General features: G+C 41.7%; 1 protein-coding gene across 7 annotated transcripts in view; it reads left to right on the forward strand.

Moving 5' to 3' along the window:
- Auts2 (activator of transcription and developmental regulator AUTS2) overlaps positions 1-20,109 on the forward strand; it is an 836,783-nt gene that overhangs the window by 203,514 nt on the left and 613,160 nt on the right. Inside the window, exon 1 of one of the 7 annotated variants that reach the window (XM_070035593.1) lies at positions 8,122-8,216. The exons of the other annotated variants lie outside the window; for them this stretch is intronic. Within the exon in view, the coding sequence (XP_069891694.1) occupies positions 8,199-8,216 (18 nt within the window). The 5' untranslated portion in view covers positions 8,122-8,198. Of the gene's footprint in view, positions 1-8,121; positions 8,217-20,109 lie in introns of those variants that run through there. 7 annotated transcript variants of the gene reach the window in all.

The raw sequence follows: 20,109 nt of genomic DNA on the forward strand, positions 1-20,109 counted from the left end.
ATATCTTGGTGACATTAAATATTAATCAGTTGTCCATGTTGTAAGATGTTGGTTGGAAGTGTCTTAAGTTCAAAGAATATGTTATCCGTATGGATGTCCACAGGATAATGCTAAAAGTAATTTTTATTAATTAGTCTTTCTCAGACTAAATAGTTTAAAACAATTATGTGGAAATCTGTTTACAACACAGATTGCCATGTATAGCAATTTGTTGTGTCTGGAAGCTGTCTTGAGAAACTTCCTGACAAGACCTCGTGGCAGGTCCTGTCTACTGGGCTGAAACTACCCTTGGGAATGGCCCTTGTATCTGAACCCTGCTTAACTGTTTACCTCAGATCCATGCAGCAGGACTGGTGTTAGGCTCCCCCAAAGCATTCCCCTTTACCATAGACACAATTACAGTTGGATTTCAACCTCAGTTATGATTAGCCATCTTTGAATTGCAAGTTCATTGTGACTCTTAGTGAAAATTTACACTTTAATCCTGAAAAAATTCTTGAGCTTGAAACTTATCCTACGGTATCTTTGAAAGATCCAGATTCTGGCAAGTATATTGTGCTCTAGGATAATTATATTCAAAACTTTACACCTATAGAACTTATCTGGAGTTTTAAAAATATAGTCATACTTGGACCATATCCCAAAACAATTGAATAAGAGTCTGTGGGGTTGGGTTCTAGGAAGTACAGGATTTCCAGCATTTCCCAAGGAACTCTTATGGGAAGCCAGTCTGTTCAGCCCTGCAGTACTACTCACTGGAGAGAAAGAGGAGCAGAGGAGGTCCTTGGAAAGTGAGGCCCTCATACTCCTTCCCTTTCATTAATAAACTGCTCTACACAGAGCTCCCTTGAACCCTTACCTCTGGGATGATTTCCTTGGATTTAGGAACTCATAGTCCATCAGACTGTATAGCAAAGGCCTTTATTCTAAGCGTCTAAGTTATTTCAAAATGGAATTTTGGGGTTTGGAGTCTTGTATACCTGAGTGTGAGTTTGAGCTGTTTTGAGGTGGCATTTCCTTCTTGCCCTTTCTCATCTGAGCAAAAGATCTGGAAGTCCATTTGTGGTGCTAGCGAAGATTTAGGGGAAAAGCCCGTTTCCCCCTTACCCCCTTATTTCTGACAGAATGAATGTTACTGAATCACTTGATCCTGGCTCTGTGATACAGTACACAAAAATCTGCTTCATGACATTAATCTGATAAACTTGACTTGCTCTGGCGTGTTAGACTCTGTTCCTCTGCCTCTGCCAGCCAGCCTAATCCTAGCCTTGCGTGTAGCAGCGAGCTTATAAGGCCTGTATCGCCTACCAGCCTTGATGCAGACTTCAAATCAGCACTACTTTAGAACACTCTGCAATAATGCCAGATACTTACCATTGTTGCTGCGGGGCTCCGGAGATGAGCCAGGAAGCAGCGGTCCTGAGAATCCATTACATTTCCTTTTGAGGTTGGGCCTGCAACAGCTATAAACCAGGACACACATGGCAAAGTCCATGGCACAGCTGTGATGGTTTCCCTTTTTCATGCTTATGGTAAATGTTATAAACAGATCTCAGAACTTTGATCTGGTTATGTTAACACAGTATTCCAGGGAGAGGCCACTGGATAAGATGAATCCCCAGTCCCCCTAGTGGGAGCTTAGAGAGAATTTTTGGTGAGCAGCAAACATTACAGAAATAAATACCATCTTTTGAAATAGCTCTTTTGATTCAATGTTGAAGATTTGTGCCAAGAGATCCCCACACCCCACCTCACAGCTCATCACAGATATGGCAGCTTTCTCTTAAGTGCCTGTTAACGCAAGCATATGACATGAACAAGATTTCTTGAGATCCCCACAGTGGAAGAATAATGTCAATGAGTGAGAGAAAGGCTGAAGATCATTTGATGCATGTCATTCAAGATTTCACTGCAGACCCACCTGTGGTCTTACCAGGGGGTCAAGGGTTGGAGACAGTTTGCTGGAATCTGTTTGGGCACTTAAGTTGTTGAGTACTGTTTTCAACACCCCAGAGGGAGGAAGATGCTTATCAGTTCTGGTGCACAGGTGTCAGTCTGGCTCTAGGAAAAACTTAAAAAGGTTTGACATAGCAGTCTGGGCCTTTTGAGCAGCAAAGGCATATTGTCCTCGAACAGGTTGCCTGTTGGCATGCCTGATGGAAGGACTTAGTATGAGCCACAATTATCTGTGTTGTTAGGTACAAAAGAAAGGCTTAAGTAATTGTGTAGAAATGTCAGAGACAGATTTGGGGTGGAGCGACCACACACTTTTGTACAGCCACATCTTGTCCTTCTTTTGGGAAACTAACATTTCTTCTCAGTGGCATAAACAAGTTTCTACTCAAAAGTAGCTGAGAAGGCCTGAAATCAGCTATGGTCAAATGAATGGAAATGATATCTGTTCATAAATCTACATATAAAGAGTTTATCTATCTCCATAGGGTAGATAAAAATCCTGCCTTCTGTATGGTGAATTATTGAGTCTGAGTTTAAGAATGTTCCTTGTAAAGGTAATCTGTGACAAATGCTTTTGTCACAATTCTTTTGCTTCTCTATTTGAAAGCACTCATTTTAATGTTTGTATAAGGTGGATTATTATATGGTGAAATTGCTCTAGTTATGCCTATTAAGGACTGAATTACCAGACTAAGCTCCCTAGTTGCTCACTTTCTGGATATTTGAACCCTGTCTCAGTGAGTTCACAAATGTCAAATCCTAGAACAATGTTTAAAACACTTCATAAAGATAATGAGCATTTACTCATTGTTCAGAAGAAGCACTGAGCAGCAGTTCAATCTGTCTGTCTGTCTGTCTGTCTGTCTGTCTGTCTGTCTGTCTGTCTGTCTGTCTGTGAAGGTGATGTTATGGGGTGTGCTCTGAGCTCACTCTAGTAGGGAACGCGGGCCTGAGACCAGGGGTCTGTTTAATGCGCAGTAAGTGTTAGATATCACTGCTCTTGTGAGTGTGGAGAGTAACCACTCCAGTGTGGTTCTACTGGACACGCCTTGGCAGCTGGGATTTTAAGGAAGGCTTCCTGACACTGTAGGGATAAGGTGAGTTGACATCTGGCCTGGGTGATAACCAAGTTGGCCTGGGGTTGTGGCCAAGTATTAAGCCTTTCTCTCCTGGTCTCATCTGAAAATAACTGTAAAGACCGTACAGGTCCACAAGTTAGTGTGAGGATGACATAAGATGGATGGGCACATCTAGTGTGGAGACTGCAGGACTGCTCATTCTTCATATTCTGCTCCTTTGTTCCTTTTAGCAACAGTCTTTGAAGGCAATACTGCTTTCTCTATTTTGCAGATGCTCAGAGAGGTTAATTTGCCCAAGGTTTTACAGCTAGACCCTTCTATGGACAGGCTTTGAATCTGGATGTCTCACTTCTGGTTACCTTTTGTTCTCTTTATGCTACTCAGGAGGCACAAGATGATTCCAGCTGCTTCCTGCTTCATTATCCCCCTAAGTGCCCCACTGAGAGGAGGCTGCAATTGCTGGCCCCTCCCCTCCCTGCCTCCTGGTCATGTCATGAGTCACCACTGAGCCATTTGTGTCAGAGAAGAAAATGGGGTCTTGCTTATTCTCATGTAGCAATTTGCTGTGTGCTCTTGCTTATTTGTCGGGACCCCAGCCGAGAAGTGTTCATCAAGAGGCATCGTGTTTGTTAAGGGACCTCATGGTGTATTTTAAAAGCTCTTAGCTCTCTCTGGCATCATCAATTGTTATGCTTTCGCATAAGAAACAGTGATACTGAGCCTTTTATTAATGTTGCACGTTTTCCACTTAACTCTGACTGGTTAAATCTGGCATAAAATGGAGCCCACATACCTGCCTCCCTGGGCTGTGTAGCTTCTCTGTCTTGTTAGTGGAGAATCTTATTAAACGGGCTTCGATGATCTGTCTGCAGCCAAGGCTTGGCTAGATTTCTCTGTGTGTTCTTTCCTGATGCCATAGACTGCTTTGTTTCATAGACTTATAGATAAGGATAAATGATTGAAACTGGGAGCCGGCATCTGACAACTAGAGGGACACGTGTGTGTGTGTGTGTGTGTGTGTGTGTGTGTGTGTGTGTGTGTGTGTGTGTGTGTGTGTTTCTGTGTGTGTGTGTGTGTGTGTGTGTGTGTGTGTGTGTTCCTGTATTCTAAGCAAAGCTTTTGTATTACATGTAGGTGATAGAAGTGGCTGGCCAGTATTTGAAGTATGGGATGACAGAAGGGCATCTATCCAGATAAAGGAACAGTGTACTGGGGGTGGTGCAGTGGCAGTGACAGTGAAGTAGCACTGGCATTTAAAGGCCAGACCCAGTTCAGGAGTGTTCTGTATTATTTTCCTACACCCCCTGTTACTGTGTTGGGGTAGATATTCATGTTAATCTCCCCTTCACAGAAGAGAAAACAGAAGCAGATCCCAAGACACAGTGGGCAGGGCCATTTGCCTCCATCTGAACCTTTGTTCTCTCCATGCCACTGTACTGTGGCTTGTCCTGAGTCACAAAGCCAGGCACAGGACCAGAATCACTGTCTTCTCATGGCTAAATTAGTCGTGTTTACATGGGGATGTTACTAAAAAGCAGAATGGAATACAAGAAGCTGAAGCTTTCTGCAGTGGTCTATGTGGGGGTATTCAACCCTTGCAATGGCCTCTGAGAAACCGATGTGGGCATAGTTGTATACTCCAACTTTACCTAGGGATATGAGCTGTGAATTAATGTTTTATTTGCTGCAATTAAACACGCCAATAGAGAAGGCATTGCTTCTGCCAGATCTGTTCCATTCTCTCAGCCTCTGTGTTCACTGGAAGCAAACTGGATAGGCTTACAGGGTTGTTGGGGGCTGTCAGTGCTCCTGGGAGCTTGAAGCTGCTCAGTCCCCGAAGATCAGTAGGTGGAGTCTGGTTGTCAGTTCAATGCTGAGCTACATTGCCCATCTCTGTGCTTGTTCACTGTATAATGCTTCAGGTCAGCAGTGCAAATGTAGTCTTATTTTCTCCACATCAGCAACAATGAGCACTTTTTTGGGGGGTGGGGAGAGGGTTGGTCATAGGGCTTATACACTGTGTGAGCTCTTTTGCTCAAGGCTAGTGTTCTACTACTTTAAGCCATGGCTTAAAGTTTTTGAGTGGTTAATTGGTGATAAGGATCTCAGGGGAACTTATCAAAGACCTCCTCTGCTCCTCTTTCTCTCCCAGTGATTACTGCAGGGCTGCACAGACTGGCTGCCCATGAGAGTCCCTTGGGAACAACAAATAGATTGAACATGAGTTGACCTGAGAGTGTCTTCTGTAATATGTCTACTGTAATACAACCTTAGTTTTGCCTATCTTTAAGTCACAGGACAAGTGCAGAAGCTGGTTGAGTTGGGATTCTACTTTGGAAAATAAGGTGACCCATTGAACAATGAGATGTACAAGACACTATGTTGAAAACAAATTTTACAACTTTGTGTGTGTGGGGGGAGTTGGGAAGGGAGGAAAAAGATGGTAGGGGAAATACAAAGGATAGGAAATGGACTCATTACCTTGCTCATGTAACTGTAACCCCTCTATACAGTATCTTTTTTTTTTTTTTTTTTTTTCGGTCATGGGCTTGATCTCTGGGCCTGGGTGCTGTCCCTCAGCTTTTCAGCTCAAGGTTAGTGCTCTACCACTTGAGCTACAATGCCACTTCTGGTTTTCTAGTGGTTTATTGGAGATAAGAGTCTCATGGACTTTACTGCCCAGGCTGGCTTTGAACCTTTATTCTCAGATCTCAGCCTTCTGAGTAGCTAGGATTACAGGCGTGAGCCACTGGCACCCAGCTGTACAGTATCATTACAATAAAATTTTTTTGAATAAATAAAAGGTATCAACCTGAAGCTCATAGCCATTTTGAAAATTAGAAAAATATAAAACTCTAGTTTCTCAGAAAGCTCACATTCAAAGAACAAAGCCATTTCATTCTTTTGTAAAGATTGTTGGAGAAAAGGGGATTGGGGAGTGGTCCAGAGAAGCTGGCCGTAAAGTCAGATCAGCTACACCAAGGGTGCAGTGTTGATCACTGCAGCCTTACTAGTAGTAGAGGTGGCACCCATATTTGTCATGATTTGTGCGAGACCCTGGGGCTTGCACAGGACCAGGAGTCATAAGATTGGGAGAAAGAGGAATATGACAAGTAGGAGTGGTCAGGTGAGTGTCTCTCAAGAGTATGTGGGTCCTCTGGAACCATTGTTACCTGGGATTTGTTAGAAATGCAAATTCTCTGGTTCTGCCCCAGACTTACTGAATGGGAAACTGTGGGCCAGCCCCCAGTAATCCTATTTCTGTTTTTAGCAGGACCTGACTATGTATCCCTAACTGGTCCACAACTCATCCTCAGCCTGGGAGTCCAGGCATACCTCACCACACTCAGCTTCATGCTTTTGAAAACCATTGCTTTGCTTGCTATCTTTCTTCTTTTTCCTAACTTGAATATACCCTCTGGGTTTATGTTTTTAATTGGTCCTTATGTACACTTTGATCATGAGTCAGTGGGTAGGTCTGTGTTAAAGAAGAGCTGTTGAGGAAACAGTGCAGTCTTATTATATTTCAAAGAATGTTTCTTAGTGTCCCTTGCTTTTGTTCAGAGTAAGCTCGAAAAGAAAATGAAGATTCTCATCATGTGTGAGCTCAGTAATAGCCATTTCATCTGCTTAGCACTACTTTTAAAATGTCTGATGTCTGTAGGGGAAATGCTTCATAAAATCATGTAGTTGTGAAATGTTTTACTAGGAGAAGCATTGAGAAGCCCACTGGTGCAGAAATGAAGCAAATACGTGGATTTGTGCAGCTCATTGTAGTAAGTGTGTTTGTCAAGACCCCATTATTCCCAGGTGAAAGGGGTGTCTGCTGCTCAGAGTTTAGACTGTTTGGACACTAACGAGGATAACTACTGTTGGATATTAACCACTGAGTTAAGTTCTCCACATTTGTGTCTACAGTTGAGCAGGGGCAGGAGAGGACAGAGGAAACTCTTGATTGACATCATGACTACTATCCCTCTTCTTCTGAAAACTGAAACGAAAGGAAGAGTTAAACATTTCTGCTGTTTTTAATGATGGACTAGATTTTCTGTGATTGGTAAGGCAAGTTCATTTTACAAATGGATACTAGCAAACAAAATATAGAAGAAAATGTAGCGTTAGCATATCAACACTTGCAAACTAAAGTGAACTATTTAATTTAGTAAGTGCCATCAGTGTAAAACAATTAGGTGAAAGGGTATTGGATAGCAGAATAATCTTAGGATGGCAAGGAATGCCCTGGCTTTTATAAGAAATGGGGAAATGAGTCCTTAGAATGATGGCTACCAACTTAGTGGCATAGTCAGGCTTAGTAACATCACAGTGACTAGGAAGCCTGACAGCTTGATTCTCCTGATATGTTACACAAAATGAATTGCATCACTGAGGAAAAGCTTTGTCCAGAGTTGTGGATAGGACTCTAACATAGGAGTCATAGGGCTTACCAAAACACTAAGAAGAAAGAACAAGATCAACATAAAGCCTGGAACATCCTCAACATAGCTGAGCTCTCTTGTCTGCTCAGAACAGTGTTCAGAAAATTTATTCTGAATTATAAGGGACAAAAGAAGCATCAGTTGAATGTAATGTTCAAATCTTGATTGGTTCTAGCTTCAAAATAATAACTGACGTAAAATATGTTAGGGCAGTTTTATAAATTTAAATAGGGACTGACTATCAAATGAACTTAGAAACTTACAGTTTTTGTCCTAAGTGTGAAGTGTGATGTATTACTTGTCTCTGAAGAGATGCCCACATGAGGAAATGCATATGAAGAATTTAGTTTACAAAGTAACATATCTGCAATTTGCCAGCATTGTTAAACGAAATAAAAAAGTATACAGTTGAAGCATACTTGGTTTTTAACAGTTTCCAATCTAAGTAGAGGATATGGTGCTTGTTTCTTGTCTTCAGTGTGTTTGAACATTTTCTTAGAACAAAAGCCAAACTGGGTGCCTCAGTTCAGTTTTCATCGAACTGTTTACACGCAATGTGGCCTTGAGAAGTCATTCCCATCTCTCAGAGTCCACATCTGTTATTGGGTACAGTAACATGTCACAAAGTGGTGAAATCACAATAAAGTAACCAAATGCCCAAGCAGTAATGGTGGCAGTTATAAAGTCCTGAGTCTTGGTTTAGTGATTCAGCAGAGTGCAATAGGACATGTTCTTAAATTCTTTGGTAAGTAATTTGTCTCGAAGAAGCTATGAATTCACTGAAATTTTACATGGAATTTTTGAAGTTTCTGGCTCATTCATGCATTCCCAAGAATAAACAAATGACACTAAATCCTCATTGGCTGACACTCTACTGGCTGCCTGTCCTGGCTCAGGCTTCAAAGAGGTGTCAAGATTTCATTGACAGCCAAGTATAATGGTTAAAGTTCACTCTGGATGGGAGGGGTCTGCATGTGTTTTTTTTCCTGTGTGTGGGCAGGTGATGGACAGTGTGCTTATATGTGGGGAGCAGAAGGAAAGGGGAGCAGAAGGAAAGGTGTCCAGGGAGAAGACTGCATTTGACACTTTGTCACTCTCAGTGGCAGAGGGCTGCAGGCTATCTGGTATTAGAAGAGATTGTTATTGAAGGGTGTGATGCAGGCCTGGAAGAGAGGCCTGCAGAGTGACAGTGTTGGACATCAGCTCTTTCGGTGGACCTGAAAGGTGGTCAGTATGTGTCTTGTGGGAAGGAAATAAAGGAAATGGAGAATGGTACATAACAATGTTACAAGTTGAGTCAAATATGGGGGCTCCAGATCTAGTGAAGGGTGTGCTTGCTGAGGGAAGAATGGTCTGAGTTGGGAAAGGGAATTATTCAACTGCAAATGCATGTGAAGTATTGAATTGTAGGCGGGTTGTTGGAGAAGATGTAAAATCAGCAGAGCAGAAACATCTGTATTGTGTAGTACTGGATACTCAAGCAGGGCCTGGAGAATGGAAAGTATGCAGCAGATATTTGCTGAATGAAAGTGTTGTTTGGGTGACTGAAAGAATGAACTGGGCAACCAGACACAGTTCTTTGTGGGGCTTGTTGGCTCAGAGCCAACAGGTGTGATGTGAATATTTCAAATTCCCTTAGATGCTGATTTCTGAGCTCTGTCTTTTATTTGTGAGGGCCTTTTCTGATGGTTTAACTTGAATGGTAATCAATTAGTATTTAGAGCAGAATGGGACATAACTTGCTGTGTCCGTTTTGGTGACACAGGGATTGAGATGGAGAGCAAGAACTAATTTGCATGAAGGTCTGTAGTTAAGAAAATCCTATGACCTCAAACAAGGCTCTTTGGCTCTTGAATACAGCCTTGTCTTCTTTCAGCGGGCAAGGCTAGGACAGTTGCATTTTGAAAGTGGCTTGTTAAATAATATATTACTATTGTGTTCAAATGATCCAGCATGAAGAGGCAAATAAATAGTGGGAAATTCACATATTGGCTGAGCTGCCAATTCTTGTTACCCTGCCTACTCTTGTCCTTGTTATTTGGTTGGTTGAATAATGAAGATGATAAAAATGAATGAGTAGAACAATTGGTGATATAAAAAAATCCTCTGATCCTCTTACTAATCTGCAGTGATTAGAAAGAGACAGAAATCGTAGCAGATATTAAGATTAGACTACTTATTTAGGAAAGGAGGTATTTCTAATGAAATTAGCCTTTTCTTTACATTGCTTTAGTTTTTGCTTTGCTTACCAGTACTTAGATGGTTATCACTATAAGTGATATATCAGTATGGTGTTACTGAATGAAAGAAATTAACTGAATGAGAGAAATTAAGCAAATATACAGGCAAACCCCCAGTGTCTGAGAAGGACATGGTTTTTCTAGCTCTCAGTTGTTCCATGAGGCATTTGGCATGGATTGGTCCAGCAGATAAAAACGGTATGGCTTTCAGAAGTCATCCCAAGACAGAAGAGAGACATGACACATGCTTGCAGGAGACCCTCTCTCAGATGATGAGTAATATATATTTTATACTCACATTAATATTTCATTGGAGAGAAGGTCAAAATCTACATTTAAATGGAAATATTTAAAAAGCAGGAGCATAATATTTGACTAAGTGAAACACTCAGGGTTTTCAAGAACACAGACTATACCCCTGGGGCCTGAGCTCTCTAGATGTGTTGTTTCTCAGAGCATACTGGGATGTTGGAGTTGCTTTAGTCTGACAGGTGGATCTGAGCCTTGGCATTTGGGAATCACAAAGCCGCGATTCCCCTTCCATCTGACCCTGAGTAACATCATATCCAATGAATAGTGGCCTATTTAAATCTCTAGAAATGGTTCTCCTCATCCTGTCAAAGGAAACAGCAGGATGGTGGAGGTGGACATAAATGGGATGCTTTGTTTTTATCAATGGATAATCCAGCTAACATAGCTAGAGGAAGATGTCAGGAACAGGGAGGTCCTGGGTAGATTTAGAGGAGCAGAAGCTGGAAGTACTGGAACTGGAAGTGGAACTTGGGTTCCACTTCCTTGTCCCTTCCCTAGCCACTAGTAAAGACAATAATGATGACCAGGACTGGCCTAGAAACTCATATATATTTTCTAGTTAGCTCAGGGCCGTGCTGTTAGCCAAAGGACAAGGTCTTCTTGCTGCAACTATGCCCTTGTGGGAACTTAGACAGTTGAAATGCATGCCTTTGCCCCGTATTTAGTTCATCGTCTTTATAAAGGGCTACCATGACATGTGTTTCATACAGATCTGGACAAGCAGAACTGGACCTGTTCCTGGAAAAATCTCCCCAGTGAGGAGTATTTGGGAATGAAAGGGCCCCAGTTCTCCAAAGCTGTGGTAGTGATCTAGCATCACCAAGCATGGACCTGTGCTAACCTAGATGGAGCTGGAGGGGGTTGGGCTTGGTCAGTGAACTTGGTCAGTCCAAGTTCACTCTTTTGTACTTCTTCCTATGTTCTCTTTCATACAAGCCCAGCCAGAGGCAGTTGTTCAAAATTGACACAACTCCTGGATTCTGGTGATTCTGTTCTGACGCTAATGTGGACAACTAAGTTCTTCTGAGCATATAGCATTGTTCTTGTTTTTAGAGGCTCATAGTAGGCATCATCACTATTCTGTTTCACTGTCACCTCCCTGCAGAATGAGGGTGTAGAGGAAATGACCACCCTCCCTTCGACCTCACTCAGTTGCTTTTATGTTTGTGAGAAGATTCTGCATGCATTTTACTCTAGGCATACTGCTATTCCCCAAGGTTGCCACTGTGCAGGGTGGTCTGAAAGTACAGATGAAAAACTGTTGTTGACCACTTTTAGATTTCTCTGGACCATGCAAGACAAGATCTAGTTAGCATTTTTGGCAACTTTGTTTACTGTGCAGTTTTTCTTGGGCTTGTAATCAGCTGAAATTCCTGTGAGGAGTATGTGAATGGTGCCTTTGCAGGGATTTAGACACTTGAATGCTTTAGTCATGTTCTTTGGTGAGCCTTTCTCCTTTTAATCTGCTGGCGCTGGGCCAGAGCCCCTATTAAGTAGCAGTATGAACATTCTTTGGATCACTACTCACCAGGTCTCATCTTATTCATTTACAGGTATTATTTTATTTAATCATCACGTGGCTTTCTGATCTAATTTACTCTTTCCCATCTCACAGCCAAGAAAGTGATACACAGCCAGTGAAGCAATTTGAGCAAGGTCATATAATCACTTGTGGCCAAGGTGGCTAGAACCCAGGCAGTTGAGAAGCTCAAGTTCCTACTGTTTTTTGTTTTTTGTTTTTTGTTTTTTTTTGGGTCCGGTCGTGGGGTCTGAACTCTGGGCCTGGGCACTGTCCCTCAGCTCTTCAGCTCAAGGCTAGCGCTCTAGCACTTGAGCCACAGTGCCACTTCTGGCTTTTTTTCTTTTTGCTTATGTGGTGCTAAGGAATCGAACCCAGGGCCTCATGCATGCAAAGCAAACGCTCTACCACTGAGCCACCTTCCCAGCCCTTAAGTTCCTACTCTTGCAATGCAACTTAAGAAACTTTTCATTTTTCTCTCTCTTCCCCCACCTAGTATTCACATAGTTATATCACTTAGGGACATCACTGAAATTGGTTCATTAGAAGAGATGTAGAGATGTAATAGTTATTAAGTACTGACCTCTAGAACAAAGGCTTATCTATTCTTTAACCTATGAGTGACTGAGTTCTTGAGGTGTGTCACTGAGAGTTGGGGATAGTAAGAGGAATGACACTTAAAGTGTCCTGCTGTTGAGGATGTCACCAAAACCTGAGCCCTGAGAGTCTTGTGTTGTGTTGTGCCCAGTAGCTTCTATCAGCCTTGTAGTTTGTGTTGAAGATTTTGCATTTCATTCTAAGTGTGAAGAGTTTGGGTCATTAACTTCCACTTTGCTCTGCAGTCTCTTCCAGAATAGGATGACTTGTCTTTTGCCCAGGCACCAGTGCATTGCTGAGATCTCCTTGGCCCTCATCACTATGCCCTGTGTTTCTGGAACCTTTTTCTCTTCTTCTTCTGATTGATGTGCTATTCAGAAGCTGGTGCCTCAGGAAGGTTGACATCAAGCCTTTGCTCAGAGCATACCTATGAGGGGCACAAGTAGAAAGCTGAGCACAAGACACTATTCTGAAACATGAGCGAGGAGGGTGCCCCAATGGGGGATTGGGGAAGCCGCAAGCTGTGAGCTTCCAGAGGCTTACCAGTACTGCATCCCTAGCCTCTGAAATAGCTCTGCTTCTGCCTTGTTCCCACCCAAGTTTCAAAGGGTCTTCTTTGTTCTCTTCCCCATTATTTCCTCAGTTTCCCCTATTTCCTCTCTATTTACATTAGCAAGGAGGTTCTCTGTAAGCCAATAGGAATGGCCTGCCATACCTTGGCTTGCTATTCCTGAAGGTAGCCTGGATTCTTCATTCCTTACTCTTAGGTTAAGTCTTTTTACCTGAGAGGCAGATGGAAAGCGGGTACAGCTGTATTGAATGGCCCTACTTGTAACCCCATTAAAGGGTTGTAAATAGTACTGTAATGATGTCTCAGTCATTTGTTTTGATGTATCTGAGCTTTTAATAAATCAACCACAGCTTGCTTAATAGGAATATGAGAGCAGGGTGCGTGGCTGCCAGCAGCTGCTAGTAAATTATAAAGCATTCATCTGTTTTACAAGGGAATTAAATGTTTGTTCTCTTTTAAGGGCCCATGACTAAACAAGGGTGTGTGTGTGTGTGTGTGTGTGTGTGTGTGTGTGTGTGTGTGTGTGTGTGTGTGTGTGTGTGTGTGTGTGTGTGTGTGTGTGTGTGTGTGTGTGTGTGTGTGTGTGTGTGTGTGTGTGTGTGTGTGTACATGTATGTGTGTGTTCATGTGTGTGCAGCAGCTTGCCTAATCTCCAAGCCCTCTCAAGGGCAATAACAACCACAGGTACCCAGGGAGTCCCTGTAGCCAGAGCTGTATGAGGTACAGTGCCCTAGATAAACCCATCATTATCCGTTTCAGCTCTGTGTGCATCTCCAAAGCAATATTTATTGGATTACATTTTTCTTCCACCTCAAAAGATTCCGTGAAATATAAGTCCCCTCTCCCCCACCCCCATTCTTTTAAGACTGTCTAGGGAAGGGGCATTAGATAAGCCATATATCTAGCATGACTGACGTTCAATTGTGTGTGAAATCAAGTTAGGCTCTTTTATTTGATTTCTGTGTTTACATTGGAAGTGGACTTCCTCTTTTCAACACCATTGGCTTTATTTAATAAGTACTTTTCAGAAGAAAGAACAGCAGGATAAATAAAGGTAAACAAAGGAGAGCCAAATAGCAAGGATTTAACTTGTGTATGTTATTTCTTTATTTTGAACTATATATATATATATAGAGAGAGAGAGAGAATGAGAACTATATTAGATGTTGTTATAAGTTTTTATTTTATTTAGAAACATATGGAAGAGAACAAACACTATAGAAAACTAGCTATGGTTTTGGTCTGATTTTAGGACTTGGAAGAGAAGAATGTTAGATCTTTTCTTATTGTTTCAAGCTCATGCTCTGTATCTTTCCATTTTGCTTCCTCACTGTATTGTCTCTTACTTGTCATCAAGATGAATTCCTTAGACTTTTTTGTTCTTTTGTTGGTCCCTAGTCAGAATTCATAGACACTTTATTATTTTTTGGTTGTTAGTTTCGACAAAAGGCAACAGATATTACCTAGATTTTATCCATTGTGATTTTCTTTCAGTGCTGTAGTGGTTTTATATCCCATTGTTTTTGTGTGGTTCTTAATGTTCCTAGCAAAATTTACTATGAGATCCATTGACTATGTACTTCCTATTGATTCATCTTAGTGTCACTCTAATTTTATTTCTGAAAATGAAGTAATTATTTTTCCCATTCTCAGTTGGAGAGTGACTAAGTGATTCACTCAGCAGTTATTTATTGAGTGAGTACTGTGTGGTAATCATTGGGCCAGATGCTGGGGATATTTGGTAATGATGTGGTGCTTTGTTCTTATGCTATCTTTCTTAGGAATCTTTCAATTCACAAGTCATAACAGTTCACTCATTTAAAAAAATAGAGTAGTCCACTAGAAACTGTATATATTTGTGATAGTTTGGTTCAATTTTTAGAAGAGAATCAATACTTCTTGAATGAGGAATACCAGTATCTCATGTTTGTTTTTTCATATGGAGACTTTATTGATAAATGCTTTGTTTCTCTCATTGTCATGACTGTTTTATGATGGGGAAAACTTGAGAAAGAACAATATTAATAATGACAATTTTATATAGAGGCTGAATGCTGAGAAAACCAAGGTTCTTATTTGTCAATTATAGACATTGCCTATGGTTTCCTCTATGTAAAATGAAACTGCCAAATACAGAAAATGGATTCAAGCACAAGTCAAAGGTTCATGATTAAGCTAAGTAGTATGCAAATCTTGCTGTTGTGAAATTAATCTTAACTATTTCATCTCTATGGAATGATAGACCTTGGCTATTGGGTAGGCCTTAGCAACACATTAGTCTAACTTGCTGACTCTGCATATGAGAAACCCAACTGATCTTGTACAGATCAGTTGCTGTTGTACCTAATAAGCCTCCATACTTGACATCCTTGCCTCTTTCTTCTCTGCATCATAGTTTGTCAATCTTGGCTGGGATAGTGTGAATAGCAAAAGTAATTACTTTCTCTAATTTTACTATATTTACTATTTTACTTTCTCTAATTTTACTCTTTCATATTTGCCTATGATTCTTCCTTCAGAGATGTTGCTTTTCTTAATTCAGAATAAGAAACAGATACATGATAGTCTGTCTTTTGTTTAACTGCATAAAAGCTTATGGGTTGCTTTCCTTCATCCATATCTCTTTGTTACACTTCCTAGACTTCCAGTTTTGTTCATAGACCATACAAGCTTAACTTAAAATGAACACCAGAAAGGAGAATCACCAGACTAAAAGCCTTTAGGTAGGTGGATTTTTTTGTTTTACTTTTCCTCCAAAGGAGAAAGGGGCACTGAGAGGCTGTGAGGGCCCCTCATTCAGGCTTCTCTTTCTTCTTCATGCTTAGGGACAGCTCAACTGGCTCTTGGTTTAGGTCATCATGAATGGCAAGTCTTAGGGAACCAAGTTGTCTCAATTCACTATAATGTAGTCCTCATTTTTTGAAAAGCTATTTTGATTGACTCTCAGTCACCTTGTGTATAGTTTTGCCATGGTAGTTTGTCTTGAATGAATGGAGTGAATCAAGCATGTCTTGTTTCTTTACTAAACACTTGAGACTGTTTGAGCTGTTCATCCCTTTTTTGGATTTTAGATAATGTGCTATTCTGATTTTCTTGGTATTTCTCCTCAGATGAGTTCCAATCTTTTGCTGGATACTTTAGAAATAGGCTGAATTTCAGGACATCAAAGAACATTCACATTTCCCCTTGAGTGGGCCTGATCCAGAGATCATCTTAGGTCTTCTTTGTATAGCCTGGTGCCTAGAGGCTGGGCTTCGAGAGACACACTTTCTTCTTGGATTTTAGCTGTTTTTTTGAGTCTTTGTTATTAAGAACTAACATCTGAACTGTTCATCTTGGTTCTGTCTTTCAGCTTTGCACCACTCATTCCTTTTGGTATTATGAATAGATCTTCCCAACTCTGGCAATTCCAATGATGATTAACCTTCATCTTCTTGCTTCCTTATCCTATCACAGATTTAAGCTTGATGCATCAGCTAGGTGCATAGCCTTGGGCCAGAACACAGCCTTCATTTTCTCAGTGTATAGCAGGTCCTACCAAACCTACTTAAGTAAGGTATCAGTGAAATGACATGTGTGCAAGCACCCTGTGGACAGTAAGCTCTGTCAAAGTATGATCCCTCGTTTTTGCTGTAACCTTGTTCCTACAGAATATCTAGTTTCACAGGCCAGTTGGAAACTTGCTCTGGACTTCCAGTGGGTCTCTAGGATCTCCTTGTCTCTTTGACTGTGGGTGTATGGGACATTTGTACATAGTGAGCTTGGCTTGATGAGCATTTGAATGGTCACATTTCGAGTTCTTCAGGGAACTTGTCTTTAGTGAGCTGGGAATTTCATAGTTTCAGAGGTGATGTATGTTATGCCTGCCCTCTATGAGTGAAACACCACAGTGAGATTCTTTTTTTTTTTTTGTCAGTCATGGGGCTTGAACTCTGGGCTTGGGCACTGTCCCTCAGCTCTTCAGCTCAAGGCAAGTGCTCTACCGCTTGAGCCACAGCGCCACTTCCCACAGTGAGATTCTATGTGTATCACATAAGCACCTTGGAATGATAGACTGGGAGAGAGTCAGACCCGTGTAGTCTATGCAGAGGTACACTCTCCTCTCCTCCCCAAGCTAGGGAACCTCTCTGGAAAGTCTGATGAAACCCATGCTCTGACAGCTGCATTAAACAAAGCAGGCAGTTCTGGGAACAAGTCCTGAAAGGTATTATTTTTGTGGGTTTGTTTCTATTTACCTATTTTGACAGTGTTGTACGAATGAGGGTGCTGCTGAGACAGCAGAATCAAGCGAGCTGTCTGTGCTCTCTTACTTCTTCCTCAGCTTTGGTGCTAGGCACTAGACCTGCTGCCAAGTTCAATTTGAAACAATGCAGAGACAGAACTTTTCTTCCTGCTGACCACAGGACAGCTTGTAGTTGCTTTCATGTCCTGCTATGAAGGGAGGAGAGTAGTGTGATGGTGATTTTTTTACACAGATTGGATAGCTTTCGTTTTAAGAGCCCTGGAACTGGTTTGTACTCCACCCACGATGTAAATATATCTTATTTTTCAATTGATGGGATTACATTTGTACTTAGGGACTGATATTGATAAGACATGAGTAGCACCTGAATGTTAAGGGATTTTTCTCTTTAGCTCTGATAAAAGGGAAATCAAGCTGCTAATGAAAACCATAGTCAAGTTTCAGGGCGGCTCTGTGCTTCTTGGTGACCATTGCTTGTGGACAGGCTGACGATACCTTGGGCAATGTCTTTTTGAGGACAGGGTTAGAGGTGTGAAGTTTGATTAGCCATGCTCTGTTTTTCACCTGCTTCCAGTGACCTGAACTGGCCTTCTCATAGAGCTGGCTGTGACCTAGTGTTTGGACAGAGAGTGAGAGCTCCTACTTTGCTCTGGGGAAATGGCTCAGGGTATATCCTGCATTGGTTCTGGTAGTGGGAGCCTTCATTGGGATTATATCTCAGGACAGCTACTTGCATGGCAGTGTCTTGAGCTATGGATAATGGCTTGAAAATGAGATGGAGTTTCAAAGGTAACTGAGTCTTTGTTGGTCATATACTACTTTTCAACATCCAGGTTAAATAAGATCAAAGGCTCACCTATCCTGACTGTTGATACTTTGTCTCATACTTCCTCAACTGTAAAAAGGAGAGGCTGTCTTCTTCCCTTTAGGGTCCCTGTTTTGGCTTTCTGTGAAAGTCCAGCAGAGGTAAGTCTGCCACTTGCTGAGCTTCTTTAGCCTGAAAATAGGATGGACTGAACTTACCCTGTTTTCTGTCCCTGCCTACGTGTACTTTGAGTGGAGGCAGTAGGTGAGGTGTTGCTGGCTGGAGGAGAAATGAAGGTGCTCCAGGGGGAGAAGGTCTGTGGTCAGTAGGTCAATAGGCCACCCTACTCCTTTCTGTCAGGAGAGTGAACCGGGCGCTTCTTGTGGCCAGAGTTGGAGTCTTGGGTTTGCTCTTTTTTACCTTGCTGGTATCTTGTAGGGAACTGGACATCATATAGGTTCTAATTGTTCCTGCTTTGCATAACTTGCTGAATATTGTAGCAGGACTGTTAGATGAAGGATTGTGCTCCTCTAGGCTGAGAATCATGTCAGGATGGTTATCACTGACCTTGGAGAATGATGAAAGCCAGTGCTATTAACTGTTGTATAAAATTTGAAGATTTTATGCTCTCAAAGAAGCCAAGAAAATTTAAACATGTTCCATAGTAAATACCTTTAGACTTACTTATAGATGATGATGATTCTGTGTGTGTGTGTGTGTGTGTGTGTGTGTGTGTGTGTGTGTGTGTGTGTGTGTGTGTGTTGGTACTGGGGCTTTAACTCAGGTCTTTGCACTCTCACAACCTTGGCTGCTCTACTGTTTGAGCCATACCTTACTTTCAGCTTTTTTACTGGCTAATTGATAAGTCTTTTGGATTTGTCTACTGCAGCTGGCTTCTAATTGAGATTCTCATATCTCAGTCTCTTGAGTGGCTAGGATTATAGGTATGAACCATTGCATATAACTTAAAGATTAGTTTAAAAGTAGAAATTAGAGCCAGGTGTCATTGGCTTACGCCTGTAATTCTAACTAATCAGGAGGTTGAGATCTGGGAATAGTGGTTCAAAGCCCAAGCAGGAAAGTCCGTGAGACTCTTATCTCCAATTAACCACCAGAAAACTGGAAGTGCTTCTGTGGCTCAAGTGATAGAGTGCTTACCTTGAGCTGAAGAGCTCAGTGTCAGTACCCAGGCTAGAGTTCAAGCTCCACAACTGACAAAAAAAATAAAAATAAATAAATAAATAAATAAATAAATAAATAAATAAAAAAAGTAGAAATTAGGAATCTGCCAGGTGCTGGTGGCTCATGTCTGTAATCCTAGCTACTCAGCAGGCTGAGATATGACAATCTCAGTTGGAAGCCAGCCTAGGCAAGAAAGTCCTTGAGACTCTTATCTCCATTGAACCACCTGAAGTGGACCTGTGGCTCAAAGTGGTAGAGTTCTACCTTGAGCAAAGCTTTGTGACCAATAAGAAGAAATAAGAGCTTTCTGTTGGTCATAGTAAAGTTTATTATAAAAATGGAAATAAATACTCTTGGCTGCTCTGTCTCTTGTTTGTCAGGATCATTTTGGAATCAGGGTCTTGCTGTGTAACACAGTATGGTTCCAACAGCCTGGCTAGGCAGCCTGTGTGAAAGATTTGGACAAGAGTAAGTAAAAGTAGGCATTGAAGGGATTGTGGAGACTCGAGAAATGTTTAAATTCTGAAGTTTTAAGGACATCATTCAGGCCTGGCAGATATCTGTGAGAACAAGTTCAGCTGCCATTATGGGTGCCCTAGACCCTAAGAATTAGGTTACCTATCTCCTCTTGAAGATAGATGGCCCAGTTCAGTTAGAAAGGTGGTACTTCCGATGGTACTCTGGTGGGACCTGAAGGGGAAGTATGGCAGGAGCTCCCTGATTTCAATTAGATATTTACAACAATGTATTCTCAACCTCCCCCAATTTCAAAGATATAATATAACTGATCTATAATAAAATGCACTCATCTTGAGCATCTGCCAATAAATGCTTTTGTGTCAACACTCCCTACCCCACAACCGCAAAGAGTTCTATCAAGGTCTTTCCAGCACTTGCCTGAGCACTCTACCCCAACTGGGACCATGGCTTATGGGGACACAGGCACTTCCTTGACTTGAAGAGCTCGACCATTTGTCACTGGCCCTGTTCTTCCTCTCTCTCCCCGCCAGGGTCAGTGGTAAAGAACCCTGGCAAACACAAGGGCAAGTGTTGCCTAGATTCTCCTCATCCACACACAACCCAACAGAAAGTTGGATTTCTTTGAAGTGGTGTTTCCTGTGTAGGTTCTGAGAGTACAGCTGCTTGTATACAAAAGCATATTGAGGTCA

Source organism: Dipodomys merriami, unplaced genomic scaffold (assembly GCF_024711535.1).
Source record: "Dipodomys merriami isolate MVZ:Mamm:240054 unplaced genomic scaffold, mDipMer1.0.p SCAF_26, whole genome shotgun sequence".
Lineage (NCBI taxonomy): Eukaryota > Metazoa > Chordata > Mammalia > Rodentia > Heteromyidae > Dipodomys > Dipodomys merriami.